This window comes from Martes martes, assembly GCF_963455335.1.
Source record: "Martes martes genome assembly, chromosome: 5".
In the NCBI taxonomy this organism is placed as follows: Eukaryota; Metazoa; Chordata; class Mammalia; order Carnivora; family Mustelidae; genus Martes; species Martes martes.
This window is the reverse complement of record NC_137892.1, coordinates 18,511,399-18,532,770: the sequence shown is the minus strand read 5'-3', so window position 1 is coordinate 18,532,770 and position 21,372 is coordinate 18,511,399. Positions and strand designations below refer to the sequence as shown.

The 21,372-nt window shown below is 37.2% G+C and overlaps 1 protein-coding gene across 1 annotated transcript in view; it reads left to right on the top strand.

Moving 5' to 3' along the window:
- CNOT6 (CCR4-NOT transcription complex subunit 6) overlaps positions 1-21,372 on the top strand; it is a 64,582-nt gene that overhangs the window by 11,951 nt on the left and 31,259 nt on the right. Inside the window, exon 2 of the mRNA XM_080805019.1 lies at positions 11,324-11,437. Coding sequence (XP_080661145.1) covers positions 11,326-11,437 — 112 coding nt within the window. The 5' untranslated portion in view covers positions 11,324-11,325. The remainder of the gene's footprint in view (positions 1-11,323; positions 11,438-21,372) is intronic.

Genomic DNA, 21,372 nt, shown 5'->3' with positions numbered 1-21,372 from the left:
TTTATGTTTGGTTTGCCTGCCACAGGGAACTGGTGACAGACCTGGTGATAGTTTTACCACTAAGGATAGCTTCTGAATGAGGTTTATCATTTGTGTAAACTTTTAATTGGCCCATCAGTTGTGGAGGAAACCTGGAGAGAAAAAGAAAACAAATTGTGATCACATTGAGAGGATGGTTGGGGTTTAAAATGCGATGTAGCAGTGCCTTAACTGACTTGAGACTCTAAAGAAGTCTTAAGAATGTAGTCCAAGGGGGCTAGCTGGTTTTATTTACAGTCACGTGTTTTTCATGTGTTTTTTCAACTAATACACCTGGAAAACACAGAAGGTAAGTAAGTAATTTACAGTAATTTAGGCCTGCCATCTCAGCCATAATTACCATCAACTTAAAATTTCAGAGTGTTTTCATTTTTTAAAGTATCAAATTATTATGTTTATATGACATTGACATTTTAAATGTGTTACACGTCTTGGTAGGAACGAAATCCAGGTTAAATTAGTATTTGTTGTTATGCACAATTTTTTAATGTACCTGTGAATAAATTATTGTTTGGATTGTGTTCAAAAAGGGAGGCTTTTTTTTTGTTGTTGTTGTTTTATTTTGTTTTTTTAAGTGGCATTCATGTAGTGGTGTGTTTTTGTAATAATGGGAATGGAAAGAAGGTAGTGGAGCATATTTGAAGGATGACAGTTGTCTGCCAGTTGTATCAAAGGAAACAAAAGTATTGAAATAAAGTCTGGAAAGGTAGAATATTTTGAATTCTAAAGTGAGAAGTTTGAATGTTGTCTCAGCAGCAGAGTTGAGGCAGTGATGGGATAGGGGATGACATAGAATCATAGTTTTAAAGATGGTATAGGACCAGAAATCATTCTAGATGATCTTCCAGGTCTTTACAAAGAATAGTTCTTTTTCCTGGATTTTCCGGTGTAGTGAGAACTCAACTTTAGGAAGAATAATTTGATAGTGATACGTAGGTTAGTTGTAATCTTAAAAGCATGAATTCCAGTTGTAAGAGTCCATTATATTAGTTGAGGAAAGGCAAAGTCCTAACTTAGAGTGATGTCTGTAGAAATAAGAAAGGGTTGGGAACCTGGGTGGCTCAGTGGGTTAAAGCCTCTGCTTTCGGCTCAGGTCATGATCCCAGCATCCTGGGATCGAGTCCCGCATCGGGCTCTTTGCTCAGCAGGGAGCCTGCTTCCTCCTCTCTCTCTGCCTGCCTCTCTGCCTACTTGTGATCTCTCTCTGTCAAATAAATAAATAAAATCTTTAAAAAAAAAAAAAAAAGAAAAGAAATAAGAAAGGGTTGTAGTGTGAAACTTTTTTTGCTCCCCCAGTAGATTAAGCTCCATGATCATGTATTTATTTTTATTGCTAGCACCTGGCAGAGTACTTGGCACATAGAAGGTGATGAGTAAGTATTTGTTGAATGAATGATAATGATTCCATAAAGAGAGCTCCCTAAGGAAGCATGGTTCAGGTGTACTGAGCTGCTTTTAGATTTCTCTTTTAAGAAAACCTGATTCTAGGTCATGAAAGAAAGAATGTTTAGTTCAGTTCATTAGTGTAATGTGGTAGAGCTTACACGAGATGCTTCGAGGTGCAGACTGTGTGAGGTGATTGTAGGGACTTTGACATTTGGACTTTAGGCAGATAGATGGGTCATCTTGGGTTTTAAGCAGGACAGTGATAGGAGCAGGCATCTATCTGAAAGGTGGGTGTAGAGGAGGTTGTTTAATCCTTGAAGCTGAGAAATGAGGAGGGTATAAATGAACTAAGTAGCAGTGAAAATGGAGAAAACATTTACTCCTGAAGAGGTGAAAATCAATTGAATTTAGTGAAAAATTAGATTGGAAGAAATTGGCACCGAGGTTAGTGTCACTACCTTTTCAAATGTAATGGACTCTTGAGCAATATGGCTTTGAACTGCATGGGTCCATTTGTGTGGAATTTTTACAGTACACTTCTGTACTATATTTTCTCTTCCTAATGATATTCTTAACGTTTTCTTTTGTCTAGCTTACTTTATTGTAAGAATGCAGTATATACTACATACAACATACAGAATATGTAATCAAAAGTATATGTTATTGGTAAGGCTTGAGGTTGACAGTAGGCTATTAGTCGTTTGGGGAGTCAGAAGTTACATGTGTATTTTCAACTGTGTTGTTCGGAGGTCAGCTGTATGCTTTAACTTGTAGCCCTAATTGGAGCCTGATCAGTCACGTCACAGGGTCTTTTTGCACATTTTATTTCTCCCTGGTTTTACCCTTTCCTTTCCTCTGTCCCTCTCCTTTTTTTCTTCTTCATGTTTGAGAAAGAAGCAAAACACAAAGAATGGAAGAGGAAATGTAAAAAGGAAAAGAGAGATGTTAAATTTAGCATTTTGTCAGTTGAGAATGGCTGTAACTCCCATTTCCATGAAGAAAATTTGGCCAATATAATTAAAATAAAATATTTAACTCCAGAGTGCCTTTTAACAAACATTTTTGTATATGGCCAAAATAACATGATCTCATATTTATTCACTAATATTTTAAATATGAACTAGGTATTAAATGTTTCTCCAGCTGTCCACAAAATGTCTTTTATGGCTGATTTGTGGATCCTCTGTAGGGACCATTGATTGCATCTGGTTATATCCCTTAATTCTTCTCAAATCTAAAATAAAATAGTCTTGACACCAGGTTGTTGAAGGCAGCAGACCAGTTACCCTGCAGGAAGGTCCTACGTTCTCATTTGGTCTGATTGCTTCTTTGGTGTCATCTGGTCATTTCCTCTATTTCTTAATCAAGGTAAACATTGGTGTGTACTTCATGTTCTGTCATATTGTCATATTGAGAGACAAAGTCAGTATCTGGTTCTCCCCTATTAGTGCTGGCGAAGATTGATGAAGAAGGTAACCTTTTATTTCTCTGTTGAACATTTTCTGCCTTATGATCAGAAGACAACTTGGGTGATGGTGTTACCTTAGCATTACACCACTACCAATGATTCATCTAATGGTTTAGACACAGTTTATAATCCTTGCCTAAAGAAGGAATTAGAAAATGAAGGTGCCTTTTTTTGTTTCATTCTTCATTTATTAGCTGTCATTCTTATAAAGTAAGACTATTCAACTGGGGCTCTTTGGTCAATTCTGAAAGGTGGTACCTGGTGAAAAGGTAAACACTTAAATCTTTCTCTTTAGTTACCAGTTTTCTTAGTTTAAAAGCTGCCCCAGATGGTGGCTAATGTGCACCCGTGGCCTTCCCTTTCCTCACTTCTCCCCTCTTGCTTTCTTCATGCCTTGGTTGCTGCAGTAGTTTCTTCCTGCTACCGATCCCCCCTTTACAGCACTGCCAGCTCTGTTTTCTGCAGCACTGATAATGATCATTTTTCCATAGATTTTTGATTCCATTTCATTTTGTTATTATTCTTTTTGCTCCAATTGTCACAGCTTTGGCCAGTGGAGGACCCCTTTTAGCTGGCTCCTGTGTCATGTTGGTTTAGGTTTTTGGCACTCAAGGATGTCTCAAGCTTTACACATGTTATACCTTTCTTGCCCCAAACTTGTAGTTGGCCATTTTACAAAGAACTTTGGGTTCTCAAAACTGAGGATTAGGGGTGATGTTATTCCAGAGATAACATTACTTCTAGAGCATTTCACTGTGTAGTTAAAAACAAATTTAAAATCATGAGTGTAGGGGCGCCTGGGTAGCACAGTTGGTTAAACGTCTGGCTCTTGATTTCAGCTCGGTCATGATCTTGGTTCTGAGATCGAGCCCTGCTCTGAGCTCAGAGTGTGCTTATCCCTCTCCCTTTCCCCTCCCCCACTTGTGTGGACTGTCTCTCAGATAGATAGATAGATAAATATCTTAAAAAACAAAATCACGAGTTTATATTGGTATTCTCAAGTCAACTATGATGTTGTTTTCACTTAATTTCTTTGATTGGTAAATGTTTTCTTACCCTGAAAATCTTGGCTCCTAACATCTTTAAGCTAAGTACTTATTTGCTTAATCCTTAACTATGAAGTGAATAATCCAGTCTAATACCAATAGTTAACATCATTCTTTTCACAGCTGCTTGATTTTCCGTAGTATGGCTGCACAGTAACTCATTTAACCATACATTCTTATAAAGGCTCACTTAAGTTGTTTGTACTTTTTGTCATAAACAATGCTGTAATGAGTAATTCAGAAAGGTACATGGTTGTATGCTTTATTAGTAATTGCTTGTCTGAAGATGTCCTTTTGTTTGTTTTCATACTTGACCAAGTGTTAGAGTACAGAATGTTTTTTAGTTAAGGTAAAATTCATATAAAGTGAAATGTATAGACCTTAAATGTACATTTTGGGTTTTGATAAATATATATATATACTAATATATAGTATAGTATAAATATATATAGTATAGTATAAATCACCCTCATTTAAGATATTGAATACTTTCATCAGTGAGCAGAAGGGTAGCCACTGTTACCACTGCAAATTCATGTAAACGGAATCTTTTGGGTCTTTTTCATTCAGTGTAATGTTTGAGAGTCATATATATATGTGTATGTATCAGTAGTTCATTCTTTTTTTTTTTATTATTGAGTAGTATTTGTATGGCTATATCACAGTTTGATTATCTTTTCATTGTTGATGGACATTTTGGTTGTTTTCAGTTTTGGGCAACTATGAATAAAACTATTATGCACATTATATAAATGTATTTTTTGGAAGTACGTTTTTCTTTTTCTTTGGTAAATACCAAAGGGTACGTTTACTGAGTTAACAGCATAGGTAATTACTCTTAGATATTACGTTATCATCTCTTTTGTTTTTCCATAAAAAAGTCTGTTTAATTTTTGCCAATGTTTGCCTTTTGTTTTAGTAGGAATTGTGTTTATGTATTCTGTGACTTTCCTTTTTTGGTCCAGTCTTGTTTTAGAGATTCTAGTATTCAAATACTTCTTCCCCTGCTAGATCTACACTCTTAACCTTTTTATCTCACTTTGTGTTGTCCCACAGTTGACTTCTTTATTTATAGTTTTTGTTTATCCGTGTTATGTTCTCTTTAACTTCTTTAAGCACAAGAAATAATTTTTTGTGGAATATTTTTCTTTTCTTTTTTTTTTTTTAAGATTTTATTTATTTATTTGACAGACAGAACACAAGTAGGCAGAGGGGCAGGTAGAGAGAGAGGGGGAAGCAGGCTCCCCGCTGAGAAGAGAGCCCGATATGGGGCTCCATCCCAGGACCCTGGGGTCATGACCTGAGCCGAAGGCAGAGGCTTAACCCACTGAGCCACCCAGGCGCCCCTGTGGAATATTTTTTATTTCTGTAGTCTTTCTTTTTCTTTCTTTTGTAGTGATTTTGTAGAATCATTGTGTTGTGTGTGTTACACTTAACTTTTGTTTGACCACTCTATGTTGACTTGCTTTTTATTTAGGTAGGGCATTGGGTGGGTTCTTAGGCACTTCTGTTGGTTTCCCATTAGATTGATTTTGAAGGTTAGGCGTAGATGGGGGAGAGGCAGGCTGTTGGCACACCTTTTGTCTATGGGTTGTTATAATTAGTGGATTTCAGCCCCCAGTTAGTGGTTGTTTTTGTAATTATATTTTTTTTTCCCATGGGGAGCATTCAGATATTCGATTGTCTCTGATTTTGATTGAGTGTAAATTTGATTCCTGGCAGAAAAATAGCCCAGAGGCTCCTATCCCTTTCCTTATGTCCCTGTCTCCATCAGCTATTTTCTTTTCACTCTTAGCCAGAGGTGTAATTAGGGAACTGTGATTCTATTTTGGGGGTATGGGGTGGAGTACAACTTTTTGCAAGGACCTTTGTGAATATATTCATTCTAGTCTGCTTCTGTAGTTGTTCTTGTCTTCTTTTCTCTCTTAGATTCTGATAAATCCCTCCCTGTGGGTTTTTATAGAAACCTTCCCTGTGATTCTTGTCCCAACCCCCTCACTGCACCTATACACGCATACACACACACACACTTACACACTTGCACACACATGTGCACGGCATTTCTGGAATTGTAGGGTAGAGAATATTTGGATTCCTAAATTTTTTTTCCCTATCCAAATGGCACTTTTTCTAAGTTTATGGTATGCAGTTAGGATACTCTTAGTTTAGATGCTCCAGGATAGTCTTACTAGTTGTGTTATGGTTTGTAACTCTACTTTGCAACACTAGCTTTCCCACGATGGTTATAGTTGTTTTTTTAAGCCATTTCTTAAAATATTTAATTATGAAAGCATATCTTTCTGTGTTGGTAAATAGTGTCCTGTGTTTCTTTAAGGTAAATAATTCTCCTAAGATAATGAAAAACTGTTTCTCTGAGATCTGGAGTGGGGATGGACTTTATGCTGCCAGGATCGGTAGTGACACCTGGGCCTGGATTGGAGGAAAAGGGGATTGACTAGTCAGGCGCTACATACCTGCTGACTCTAGCATAGCTGTTTTTAAAAGTCTGTTGTAATCCTTGGCAGTTTTCAAGTCTGTTTTGGAAACCTTTTAGTCTAAGATAAAAATACGGTATGTCACTGCAGATTATTTAGAGGAGAGATCTGCCTGTTGATTTCAAAGTCTTGAGAAACATCCTAAATTGTATGCATTCTTACACCCTTTTCTCTACCAGCACTGTGTTTTGCCAGACTCCCCCCAAAATAGGGGAACGGTGTTGCTCAGTGGGCAGATGTGCTCCTCTTGCTGCTCCTGAAAACATTTTGCCCAATTTGCTACCTTTTTAAAAAACTTGACTATAGTTGATACATAGTGTTACATTAATTTCAGGTGTACACTATGGTGTTGGACAGTTTGTGTGCTACCATTTCTTTCATTCTGTCATACTCTCCCTTCCCCCCACTTCCAAATCCTCACTCTCTGGGATTTGGAAATAAAGATGATCTCCTTGCTGCTTTCCAGTTTAAGGAGCTCTCTCTTAAATTTTAAGATTACCCGTCTCACATTACAAAAACCAGGAAGTGGAGTGGTTGGCTACCTAGGCAAAATTATGATTCTGATAGAATGACCCCAGGTCCAGAGCCTGTTTTTCAGATTTCTTTTTATTTTATTTTAATTTTTTTAAAATTTATTTGAGAGAGAGAAGGGGTGAGAAGACTCTCTGCAGAGGAGCGCAACATGGGGCTCAATCCCAGGACTCTAGGATCATGACCTGATCTGAAGGCAGATGCTTAACCTAAACTGAGCCACCCAGGCGCCTCTGGTTTTCAGATTTCTTAGCTCAGTAACACTTTTATCCATTCTCTGAAGTGTGATCCATCTCAGGACTGTGATTCAAACTAACTAAGCTCATATGAGGTTGATAAATCAGACTTCTCAATTTCCACAAAGAAGTCAAATGATTAATAATAATAGGACCAAAATACTAACCTCAGCTGGACAGAGCCAGTTTCTTACCATTGTTAAATTTTACTGGGGAAAGTCAGTGAAGATCAGATGGTTTTTTGTTTTTTGTTTTATTTTTAAGGTAGAATCTGGTTCGAATAATGGCATTTGGATGATGGGCTGTTCTCATTGAGCTCTGGTAGTCTGACACAACATTTTATATTTTCTAGGTAGTTCTTGGAATATTCATTTCATTCAAAAAGAGCACTTGCTTTGCCAGTTAGTCCTCTAGAATAGGAACAGTTTCTGACTCTGTAGCTCTCTGTGTTAGGTATTTTGTATTATCAGTCTAAAAACTTTAGTCATTCTATTCTGTTACCAAGAAGTTAATATGTAAGAGAATAGTTTGTTTTATCAATAGCACTTAACAAAACAAAAAAATAGATGTGCTATTTCTTGTGCAGATGATTAGTCTCACCATTTATGTTTTTTCTTCTTTTTTTTTATATAGATTTTTATTTATTTTATTTATTTATTTGACAGACAGATCACAAGTAGGCAGAGAGGCAGGCAGAGAGAGAGGAGGAAGCAGGCTCCCCGCTGAGCAGAGAGCCCGATCCGGGGCTTGATCCCAGGACTCTGGGATCATGACCTGAGCCGAAGGCAGAGGCTTTAACCCACTGAGCCACCCAGGCGCCCCACCATTTATGTTTTTTCAAGCAGCTTTTAAAGGATTATTTACCTCCTCTATTTTGACTACCCAGAGCCCATTTCTGTTTCAAAAATAGCTCTACTTCCCTTCGTTAGGGAGGCAGCATAACATAGTGAAAGTTTCTTTGACTTTTTTCCAGTCTTTTTTTTATTGTGGCAAATACATGTAAAATTTACTGTTTCAACCATTTTTAGGTTTAGCATTCAGTAGTATTATATACATTCATAATGTTGGGTAACCATTAACTATCATCCATCTTCATAATTCTTCTTTTGTAAACTGAAACTCTGCACACGTTCAGTAACTTCCTTCCCCAGCCCCTGGCAACTACCATTCTACTTTATGTCTGAGTTTGACTACTTTAGTACCTCATGTAAATGAAATCATACAATAATTGTCTTCTTGTGATTGGCTTATTTCACTTAGAAAGTAGCTTTAGGGGTGCCTGGGTGGCTCAGTTGTTAAGTGTCTGCTTTCGGCTCAGGTCATAATCCCAGTGTCCTGGGATCGAGCCCCACATTGGGCTCCCTGCTCTGGGGGAAGCCTGCTTCTCCCTCTCTCTCCACTGCTCCCCTTCTTGTGTTCCCTCTCTTGCTGTCTCTGTCGATAAATAAATAAAATCTTTGAAAAAAAAAAAGTGGCTTTAACTTTTAATCGGACACAAAGCCAGACTCTGTTACTTCTCAGCCTTATGATCATGGTTAAATTGCTTAAACCTTTTTGGGCTTCAGGTTTCTGTTGGTAAAATGGAATTAATTCTGATTCTGCAGGAAGAGCTAGCAAAAGACTAAATCTAGTGAGATAAGAAGAAAACCAAGACAAAAGGTACACTGAAAGCCAAATGAATAAGTGTGTCTACATGGAGTGATCATTTACATCAAACACTGATCATAGGGCAAGCAAAAAGAGGTCTGAGAAACGAGCGTTGGATATAACAGTGTGAGGTCACTGGTTTTTTTCTTGGCAGTTTTTGGTAGAACGTTAAAAGTTCATACTGATTTGAATGACTCTAACCGGGAAAAGAGGAAGTGAGAGTGAAGAAGAGAGAGTGCATATACAACTCCTGCGGATAATTTTTTTGGTGAAGAGAATGAGAAAAAAGGCTGGAGGGCGAAATGGGGTCAGGACTTTTAGGTAGAGGAAATAAAACCATGTATATGTATACTGAAGGTAAAGATCTAGTGTAGAGGGAAAAAGTGACGTAGGAGAGAATCGCCAAGTAATGTCCTTGAATAGGCAAGATGATAGGGTGGGATTGAGTGTTCAGAGGGCAGGCACTTTGTCCTACTAAAAGAGAGTGTAGATGGGTGGAGGTGGGAGATCATAGGGCTCTTGTGTTTTCTGTTTCAGTGAGAAAATAGAAGTAGGAAAGGGACAATGGAGGAGTAAGTGTTAGAGGTTTGAAGAGAGAAGTCATGTAGCAGGGACTAGGAGAATTCAAGTGTAATTTCCTGGCAGCATAAGTAATCCATTTGAGGTAAATGGTTGCTGACTGGCTCACTTTAGGTTCACATGGTGGTAAGTTTTTCTCCAGCTATATTTAGCTGAGTAGTATCTAGAAAAGGCGGAGAGTTGGCTAAAGTGGGTTTGGGCTCATCCAAGTGAATAAGGTGAAGTGAGACTCAGTCAAGGAGTTCGGGGTAATATGCAAAGGGTGTGAGATTTCATTTCACCTAAATATTTTGGAAGGTATTGATAACATAAGGATTAAGGAAATAACTGCAAGTGAAATGAACGATAGTCCTTCAGTATCAACTTATGTTTAATACTTCAAATTGTCTGATTCTCAGAAATGGTTTTTACACTTGGTTTTTCCAAATATACCCAAACAGGTGTATGTAGTGCATTTGATTGCTGTGCCTTGTAAATTGTGTGATCCATGTCAGTTTCCTCCTGTCTTATTTTCATGTCATGTATTTGTTGAAGAAATTGGGTCTTTCTCATCTGTAACTTTCCATATTCTGCATCTGGCCAGCTGTATTTCTGTAGAGTTAAGTTAAAAAAAATTTTTTTTTAAAGATTTTATTTATTTGACAGAAAGAGATCACAAGTAGGTAGGGGGGCAGGCTCCCTGCCCAGCAGAGAGCCCGATGTGGGACTCGATCCCAGGACCCTGAGATCATGACCTGAGTCGAAGGCAGAGGCTTTAACCCATTGAGCCACCCAGGCCCCCTAAAAATTTTTTAATTGTGGTTAAAATATAACAAAATTTATGTCTTAACCATTTTTAAGTATACAGTTCAATAGTGTTCAGTATGGTCACATTGTTATGTCTTGTGTTATTTTTATTTATTTATATTTTTAAATTTTTTAAAAGATTTTTATTTATTTATTTGAAAGAGATCACAAGTAGGCAGAGAGGCAGTCAGAGAGAGAGGGAAGCAGGCTCCCCGGAGAGCCCGATGCAAGGCTCGATCCCAGGACCCTGAGACCATGACCCGAGTCGAAGGCAGAGGCCCAACCCATTGAGCCACCCAGGCGCCCCTCTTGTGTTATTTTTAACATAGTCCCCTGTCTCCTTTATTTTGTTCAGCTGGTACCAGAAGTAGAAGGGCTTGATATGATTCACATTCAATTTCTTATTTTTAATATGTTTTGATGAGGGGACCAGGGCATAGTAATATTGGCATGTAGATCTAGTTGTCCTAATGATGAAATTGGCCATTGGGTTGAGGTCTCATAACCTACTTATCCATTTAATAATTTATCCATTGGATTTTTTTTCACCTAATGCTTTTATTAATCATTGGTGATTGTTGCCTAGATCCATTTTTTTTCCACTAGGGGCTGTGAAATAGTGATTTTCTAATTATGTGACTCTTTCTGTGTTTATTAGCTGGAATTCTATTAAGAACATTCCCTTATCTAGTTTTGGCCAGAAGTGTAGGATAAATGCTTGATTCTTTCCCTTCTCCCACTTCTATAGGTGACTGAGGTTTATTTTTTTATTTTTATTTTTTTTTTAATTGAAGTTTTGCATTCATGCATTTTATAATGACTCAGAGTCATTCTTTTATGTTCATGTTGTCTGACCTGCGGCTACTGGTTGCTTCTTCAGACTTTCTGCTGCTTTATGGCCACAGCATCTTTGTTAGCATCCAGCCCTGTTTTGTATTTTTCTGATCCTGGACCTGAAATCTTCCATTTCTCCAAGAAGTCCCTAGTTCTTTTTGTTGGGAAGTGGTATTTAGAGATCATAATATGGGTGTGTTTACTTTTTAAAAAGATGTCATTGTTTTCAGTTATTTGGTTCTTCAGAATACTGATTGGATTTTTTTAATTCAACAGGCATGCCCAAAGAAAAATACGAGCCCCCTGACCCTAGGAGGATGTACACAATTATGTCCTCTGAGGAAGCAGCAAATGGAAAGAAATCACATTGGGCAGAGCTTGAAATAAGTGGTAAGACCTGCATGCATAAATTTATGGTATGGAAATCAATATACAGTAGAAAATTAAGTTCTCTAATGCCAGTACACAAAAGAGGCAATGCTGTATTTTGCCAGTGCTAATTTATCTTAGAGGTGGGAAGGTTCAGTGGCAGGAGCATAGTTTCAGTCAAGTTCAAAACCCATTCATTGCTTATTCTTTAAGTGTCGGTGTCCTTTTATAAAATGGGAGTAATAACAAGGATGAGATGAGAATAACACATATGAAATACCTAGTGCGCAGAGGTTTGTTCTGATATGTAATTCTCTGGTCAGGTAGGGTTGAGCTTTTGTATTATCAACAAATTTCCAGTGGGGTGGGAAATGCCTGTCCTAGTATAGGTTCTGTGGTAGATTTATTTCTCCTTATTTTCTCCATTTGTTTTTCAGTCTGAGTGAAAAACATTCTTGTAGTCTACAAGTCTGAGTCTACAAGAATGGCCTTATTCAGAAACACAAAGTCTTAAAGAATTTGAAGCAGATCTCAAAGTTCCCTTCTACCTCAATGCAGTCTAGACATAGAGAAATAGATGAACCTCCAGAGATATCCCCATAGTCCCTACCAGTGGGCATGCAGCCTCTTTTTTAATACTTCAGAGATGGTGACGGGAATTGTTACCTCTCAAGGCAACTAGTGCTAAAGAAGTTTTGTGTGAATGTTGGCTCGATAGGCCTCTCCATACTTTTCTTCCAGTCTGTCTTGATTTTAGCCTTCTGAAATAATGAAGAACAAGTTTTCTCTTCTTTTTCCTGACTGCCCCGGATTTTTTTTTTTTTTTTAAATTTAATGCAGCGAATATACTGAGCATGTGCTATGTGCAAAACATTTTGCAAGGTGCTGTACTTTGTATATGGAAGATCAATAGATGGGGGAAAAAAGCATAGTCCCTGTTATTCTGGAGCTTATGAATATCAGGGAGTGAGAACAGAGTATACCAGTATGAATCACTAATAGACAAAAAATAACTGACAGTCTAGTTAGGAAAGTATTTACAGGAAGCACAAAAGGAAGTAATGATAGTAATATTCTTCCCTTGTCAGCTCCAAATTTCTGATTAACCTCTTCACTCTCTGGTAAACCTAAACACTCTCCCTGGGTATCCACATTAGTCTCTCCTGGTTCCCTCTCTCGAGGTTTTTAGAGTGCTGGTGGTAATTAATTTGACTTCAGTTTCATAGAGTAGGTGTGGTAGAGTGAAATTTTTCTTTTTTCTCCTCTTGTCAGATTTGACTTTCTGGGTCAGGGTAGCCCAAAAGGAAGTAACACTCTCTGATTTACCAGTTTCCTTTAAAGCTTTAGGCAGTCACCCATTCCTGCTTTCCCCTTTTAATTTCTTAAGGATTGGTATTTAATTGTATTTTTCTCTTTTTTTTAGACTATATTAGAAGTTTTTAAATTATACGTCCTTTGCTTGTAGGGAAGTTTCCTTTTTCTTACAATGTCAGGATAAGTTTAGAAAGTACTCAGTGAGATTATATCTCTGAGGTTAAGGGGATTCTCCTCTACTCTTTCCTCCCTCTCCCTCGTGTTGGGAACCCCTTGGCAAATTTGAATCACTGTTTTCTGCTTACTCTGAGCTTTGGGAAGAAATCTGTGTATGAGATAGGAAGGAAGTATCGTGTTAGTATCCTGGAGGATAAACTGTTGGTTGAAATAGGTCTGTGGAACATGGCCTTGTAATAAAGCCACTATCAGGGAGATGACTTTACTGTCTTAGCCAGTCTTTAATACATAAGCTCCTATGTGTAGAAATTGTTAAGACAGACTTCAGTTCATGCAAAGTCGTTCATGTAAATGCTTTAGCACCAGTTTCTTAAGATTTCTGTGATGCAGAGTTCTAGGGATCTGAGGTCATTGAGTCCTAGACCCACAGTTGCCTCATGCACTCCTCTGGTTCCAGGGAGAATGGGTGGTGAGTTCCTTTTGCCCTTTAGTGGTAACCAGATAAGTCAAATGACTAATGATCATTTACTTTTTAAAGAAAGCTTTTTTTAAAAAATTGTAACATGAAACACATAAAACTGCATAGACAAATCTATTAATGAATGAGTATAAGGTCAAAAGCCTTGTAAAACCACTGTCCAGGTAAAGAATTAGAACTTTTTCATCCACCCGGAGCCCCTTCCAGTGAGCTTTAATACCAAATTATGTATATCTAAGGATTATAGTTTAGTTCCCTACCCCCTGTTTTTATTTAGTCTGTCTTAATTTACAGCTTCCCCTTCTCTGTTGAGCTGGGGTGGTTTGACTTGTTTTCCCACAGTCTCTGTTTTGCTTACTGAGATCATGCAGTTCAGCATGTTTTTCATCCCCTACAAATGGGTATCTGGATGCAGAGGCTTGATCAGGCTCATATGTAACCCCTGTGCAGGGCTCGGGGTGGTGCTGTGCTTTTTCTTCAGACGGTACATAAAGTCTGAAGGTCTTCTTTTCCACTGGTTCAGTGCTAGAGCCATTAGTTCCTTCAGGGTTGCAAAATAGTGATACTTTAATTCTGTCTCCCCCCCCCCCCATTAAGTGAGGTACATCTATGAAGAGATGTTTTTCCTTACTGATTGATTTTCCAGCGTACAGTTTATGTAGGAAAGGCAGAAAAGAAAGTTCGTTTCTTTCATTTTATTTACTAGTTTTCAATATAAACTATCACCCTTTGAGGGTGACTAGATTTTTTAAAGTGTCGTCATTAACTGCCGTATCTAAATATTTCAGGTGTACGTCATGAATTGTAATTACTGTGATGCTTACATTTTCCTGTTGTTGATTAATGGGAGAGCTTCTTCAGTGATTTCTTGGTTTTTGATACAACCCTAATTTCTCTTCGGTAGTTTCCTCGCTGTGTGATGCTAATACCAAGATTTTCTTGACTCATCTGTGTATATCCTGCCTCAAACCTGGAATATGTAATTTTTTCCAAGAAAAAAAATTTTTTTTTTTAATTTGCAAATGATATTTCAAGACTAGAATATCTGTTGCTAGGGATGCTTGTTGCTATTGGGTTGGTCATTGTTTCTAGGTCTTTCCATGGGACAGAACTAGGAAATAGGACTATACATACTGTATCTTTTCAACATATTTATATATATAGAGAGAGAGAGAGGGAGGGAGTCATACGTATTTATGATGGAAGGATATATATGTGATAATAAATACATGCTTAATATAAAATATTTTTAAATATATAAAGCACATTTGTATATTTACAAGTAAAAATCTTATAAAAATATACTGATACTTTTAATTCAGATTTAGAAGAACAGGGATTTTTAGTTGACCTTTTCTATAATCACATATGTGTCTCCTTTAATACTGAGTGTCCTAGTTCTCAGGGACATGGGATGATGGAATTTGAATATCCTGTAATTACTTATTTGGTTTATCCCATATTACATTGCACTCTCAGAATAACAGTACTAAAAATACTACCACTAATATGAGTACTGAAAGCAGGTAGAACTGCTTGGAATATTATTTCCATTCCCCATCCCACTCCCATTAAATAGTTGTACTCCATATTGTGAGAGTATGTAGTCATTATGTACTATCAGCCTTCCCATTTAACCTGCATACAATCCTATTTGGACTTTGTTTTCTAAGTAAGTATATATTCAGTGCCTCTCACTAGTTTATTTATCTCTAATCATTTTCGTTTTCTGGAATCTTATTCTCTAGGTGTTTCTTAGGAAGGGCTCCTAGGAGCATATTCTCTGAGTTTCTTGCATGTTGATAACAGTCTGTGTCCTTTATATTTGAATGTCAGTTTGGCTGTAAGTAAAATCAGTGGCTCACGTTTTTTCCTGAAATATCTTGAATATGTTGCTTCAGTTTTGTGATAGGCTTTGATGACAGTCTGATTTTCTTTCACCTATTAGTTAGTTGCTCTTTTTGCCTAGATGCCCAAAGGATTTTTTTAAAATCAGTAATTTTAGTGGAATATATCTTGATGTTGGTTTTGTTCTACCTTGATATTCTCAGGTACAGTATGATAAGAAAAACGTGTACATGTGTAGTTTGAAATTTTTTTCTTTTGATTTTAGGACAGTTTGGATAATAACTTTTAGTATTCTGATTCCTTCGTGTTTTTTCAGAGATGTATTTTCTGAATTTGCATATTTGTCTCTTGAATCATTTTAAAACTTAAAAAAAATTAGGGTATAATTTACAGGAAAATGAAAATAAAATGTAGTAGAACTCACACTTTATTAGTTGTACAGTTCTTTTATAAATACACACAGTTGTGTAACCACCACCAACAGTTACGAGTTTCATCACTCCCAAAAAACTTCCCCATACACCTTTTTCCTTTTTTAAGAAACTACTTATTAGAGAGAGAGCACAAATTGGGGGGAGAGGCAGAGGGAGAGGGAGAAGGAAAAGCAGATTCCCTGCTAAGCATGGAGCCAGACGTGGGGCTCTGTCCCAGGACCCTGGCATTATGATCTGAGCCAAGGTCAAGAGTCAGATGCTTAACTGACTGAGCCAGCCAGGCACCTCTAACAGAAACTTTATTTTTTAGAGCTGTTTTAGCTTCACAGCAAATGTGACACAGTATTGTGCATGACTCACCCGCTATTAACATCCTCTACCAGAATGGTGCATTTGTTACGATTGATGAACCTGCATTGACTGACACTATCACTCTTGGTTCACTCTATAAATGCTGGACATTTTATGGGTCTAGATAAATACCTAATGACATGTATCCACCCATTATAAATCTTAATATTTTCACTGCCCTAAAAGTCCTCTGTGCTCTGCCATTTCATCCTCCTCCTCTCTCCCTGAACCCCTGGCAACCAGTGATCTTTTTACAGGCTCCATAGTTGCCTTTTCCAGAATGTCACATGGTTGGAATCATATAGTATGTAGCCTTAAACTTTGACTTCTTTCACTTGGTAATGTGCATTTAAGTTCCTCCATGTCTTTTCATGGCTTGATAGCTCATTTCTTTTTAGTGCTAAATAATATTCCATTGTCAGGATGTACTGCAGTTTATTTATCCATTCATCACATCTACCAAAGGACATCTTTGTTGCTTCCAAGTTTTGGCAGTTAGGAATAAAACTGCTATAAACATCCATGTGCAGGTTTTTTTGTGGATGTAAGTTTTCAGTTCCTTTGGGTAAATGCTTGGGAGTGCGACTGCTGGATCATATGGTAAGAATATGTTTAGTTTTGTAAGAAGCTGCTAAACTCTTCCAAAATGTCTGTATCATTTTGCATTTCCACTAGCAGCACATGAGACTTCGTGTTGCTCCACATCCTTTCCAGCATTTGATGTTGTCAGTGTTCAGGATTTTGACCATTCTAAATGGTACTTGTAGTGGAATCTCATTGTTGTTTTAATTTTCATTTCCCTGATTCATATGATTAAGAGCACCTTTTCATATGCTTATGTATTATCTGCATATTTACTTTGGTGAGATTTCCACGTCTTTTGGCCATTTTTAAATTGGATTGTTTTCTTATTGTTGAGTTTTAGGAGTTCTTTGTATATTTTGGATGACAGTCCTTCACCAGATAGGTCTTTGCAAGTGTTTTCTCCCAGTGGCCTGGCTTCTCATTTTCATTATCTCTCTCTTTTTAAGATTTTTATTTATTTATTTGAGAGAGAGAGAGAGAGAGAGAGAATGAATACAAGCAGGGGAAGAGCAGGCAGAGGGAGAGGGAGCAGGCTCCTGCTGAGCAAGGAGCCCTATGTGGGGCTCAATCCCAGGACCCTGGGATCATGACCTGGGCAGAAGGCAGTCGTTTAACTGACTGAGCCACCTAGGCACCCCTGTCTTCTCATTCTCTTGACAGTGCCTTTCACAGAGCAGAAGTTAATTCTAATGAAGTCCAGTTTATTCTTTCTTCATGGGTTGTGCTTTTGTTGTTATGTCTAAGAAGTCATTGCAAACCTAAATCATAGATTGCCTTCTGTGGTATCTTTTAGGATTTTTACGGTTTTGTGTTTTACATTTAGGTCTGTGATTCATTTTGAGTTAATTTTTATGAAGAGTGTGAGATATCTATCTATATTTTTTTCCTTTTGGATGTCCAGTTATTCCAGCACCATCTGTTGGAAAAGAGTTTCTCTGTTGTATTGCCTTTGATCAGTTGACTGCCTAAAGATCTGGGCTCTCTGTTCTGTTCTATTGATCTGTTTGTTCTTTTGCCAATACTACAGTGTCTTGTTTACTGTAGCTTTATATTAAGTCTTGAAGGCAGCTAACATCAGTTCTCCAGCTTACTTCTTCTCCTTCAGTTTTGTGTTGGCTATTCTGTAGTCTTTTGCCTCTGCATGTCAATATCCATAAAATAACTTGCTGGGCATTTGGTTGAGATTGCATTGAATCTATAGGTCAATTTACGAAGAGCTGACATCTTAATAATATTGAGTCTTCCTATCCATGAACATGGAATATCTGTCCATTTAATAATTCTTTGATTTCTTTCATCAGAGTTTTACTTTTTCTCATACAGATCATGTACATAGTTTGTTAGAGTTATACTAAATATTTCATTTTGGGGGTGCTGGTGGTATTGTTTTTAATGTCAAATTTCAATTATTCATCGCTGGTATATAAGAAAAGAGTTGATTTTGAATCTATAGTTCTTCATGTCTTTGTGATTTTTAAAAATGTCTTTTCTAAAAGCATTTTCTTTTTGTACTTACTCATTATTAAGTTCTTGTAGTTTAGTTTTCCTTTACTGAATTTTTCTAATTCTTATTTATATTCTTTTATTGCTTTTATCATGTTCTTAATGTCAAACTTTTAGCTCAGTTTGAAATTGTTAAGTAATAGTTTTGGGGATATGTTTGTGGTATATTCTCCTTGTCTGTAGGGAGTTATTCAGGTAACTTTTTTTTTTTTTTTTAAGATTTATCTATTTTTTAGAAAGAAAGAAAGAGCACATAAGTGGAGGGTAGGGACAGAGAGAGAATGTTAAGCAGACCCCCCCACTGAGCATGGGGATGGATCTCATGACCCTGAGATCATGACCTGAGCCGAAACTAAGAGTCAGACACTTAACTGAGTCACCCAGGTGCCCCTATTTTGATAACCTTTAAAAAGACTTAATAACTTACGGGATTTGAGCATACAGCTTTTCATGTTCATTTTTTTAAAAAAATATTTTATTTATTTATTTGACAGACAGAGATCACAAGTAGGCAGAGAGAGAGGAGGAAGCAGGCTCCCTGTTGATCAGAGAGCCCGATGTGGGACTCGATCTAAGGACCCTGGGATCATGACCTGAGCCGAAAGCAGAGGCTTTAACCCACTGAGCCACCCAGGCTCCCTTCATGTTCATTTTTATTTAAACTTTGTTTACCTGAAGTTCCTGAAGGTGTGATTCAGGATTGTTTTTCTAACTTCAGAGCTCCATCTTCTGGTTTTTGAAGTGAAACTTTCTGAGTTTGTTCCCTTCTCTCATTTTTATCCGGACCTTTTTTCCCCCTTCACCTCTCTTATGCCTTTCTCACTAAATTTTAATTCTGTTTTTGGAGATTTTTTTATCTCAGGGGCTTTGGCTGGTTAGTTTGTGGAGTTCCTGGGGTCCAGACTGCATTCAGACTTACTGTGGACACTGCACTCATAATTGATTTGCACTAAACTCCTGGTTGTAATGAGGTTCTCAGGTGGGTGCTTCCAGTGGATACTAGTTGGTTTCTGTCTTTTTAGTTCTGGTAGTTGGGTTTAAATATGTTGTCATGTGATTTATTTTCTCTTTTCCTATCTGTTTTTTGTTGCCTTTCTCTTCTTTTTTCCCCTTTTGGATTAACTAGGTATTTTTGGTAAAATTGGGTTTTATCTCCTTTGTTGACTAATAAACTATAATTCTTTGTTTAATAATTGTTCCTTTAGGGTTTATAAAGTAAACTGTATCGAGACTATTATATTAGTTCGTATTTGGTGTAAGAGTCTTAACAACAATTTACTTCTGTTTTTTTTTTCTTCTCTTTGTGCCATTGCTGTCATATAGTTTCCTTATAAATGTTATAAATCTCACACTATATTATTATTTCTCCTTTAAAGGGTGAAGTATTAGGAACAGTTGTTTTTATTTACCCACGTACTCACTGTTTTCAGTGTTCTTCCTTCCTTTATCTATAGGCAAGTTTCAGTTATCCCTTTCCTTCCAGTTGAAGGACTTTTCCTTAATATTTTCTGTAATGGAGGTCTGTTGGTGATTTGTTAAATTCGGGTTTCATGTTTGAAAAGTCTTTTACTTTGCCTTATTTTTTTGCAAGATATTTTTTCTGGGTATAGAGTTCTGGGTTGACAGTTTTCATCTTTCAGTACTTTAAAAGATCCTGTTCTACCATCTTGTTGCTTGCATTGTTTTTGATGAGAAGTTTGCTGCTGTTCTTATCGTAGTTTCTTTTATGTATGTCCTTTTTCTGTAGCTGCTTTAAGACTTTTCTTTATTACTAGTTTTAAGCAATGTGATTATGATGTACCTTGGTGTCTTCTCTTTCTTTTTTTTTTTCCTTCTTGTGCTTATGTTTTATTGAAACTCTTTATAGAGTTCTTTATAGTTTTCATGAAATTTGAAAAAGTTTAGGTCACTCTTCAAATAATTTTTTATCTTCTCCCATCTTGTACCTACCTTTTTTGGAATGGAGTTACTTGTATCTTGAAGTTGTCCCACAGCACACTAATCCTCTGTTTAAATTTGTTCTGTCCCCCCCCCTCTTGAACAGTTTTTATTGTGTCTTCAGTTTCATCTTTTATTTATAGTATTTAATTTGCTGTTAATTTCATCCAGTAATAGTGCATTTTTCCTAACTGGAATTTAAAAGTGTTTGTTTTCTTTTAACCTTCCATACCTTTACTTAACATTTTGCCTCTACCTTTTTGAGGCTATGTAATACAGTTACAATAACTTTTAATTGCTTTATCTTTTTCATTTCTGGGTTGCTTTGATTCTTTCCACTCCCCCCACCCATTTTTCTTTTTCTCTTCTTTTTGCATGCCTGGTAATTTTTTATTAGACACATTGCATTGTGAATTTTACTTTTTGGGGTGCTGGATGTTTTTATACTCCTGTAAATACTCCTGAGCTTTGTTCTGGGGTGCAGTTAAGTTAGATGCTCTCAAGGTTTGCTTTTAAGTAACACCTCTCTAAATTTTCTGAGTTATGAAATTTTCCATCTGGTGGAATGTATGATCCTAAGGATTGCTTCCTTTGGCCTTTTCAGTTTGTCCTCGCTCCTCCGTCTCTGGCCTCGGGTTTTCTTCACATGCATTTGCATATCACTACTCAGCTGAAGACTCAGGAGGGTCCTTAGATCTTTAGGGCATTTTATGTGTGTCCCTCTCTCCTCTTTGGCACTAAGCCCTGTGAACTCTAGCCACCTTGGCATCTCTGGACTGCCAGCTTCATCTCAATTCACAAAGACTGCCAGACTCCACCTGGTTCCATCCCCCTGCACTACTCTTAAGAAAAGTGTCCGGGCAGAACAGCCTCAAAGGCTCACATTGTTTCCCATCTGTCAATGATTACTGTCCCGTGCTGCCTGTTTTGAAAAACTCTGTTTTTCATATATTTGTTTTTCATATATTTGTTTGGTTTTTAGTTGTTTTATGTGGGAGGGTAAATCTAATCTGTGTCACTCTTTTTTTTAAAGTGTAAGTCCATCACAGCTTTTTAAAGATTGTGCTTGATAACTCCCAATATCTGAATGTCCTGGGAGTTCTGTTTTATTGTTTCTCTTTTTGTTTCGGTTTTCAATCCTTTGGTAAATTTCCTTGAATGCTGGAAATTATAGGAAGTGGATGAATAATTTGATGGTCTGTCTGGATGGTATTTTTTCTTCTTTGGGGTGGATTTGCTTTTGTCCTTGGCAGGCAGTCACAGTAAGGATCAGCTCCCCAGGGGTGCCTGGGTGGCTCAGTGGGTTAAAGCCTCTGCCTTCAGCTCAG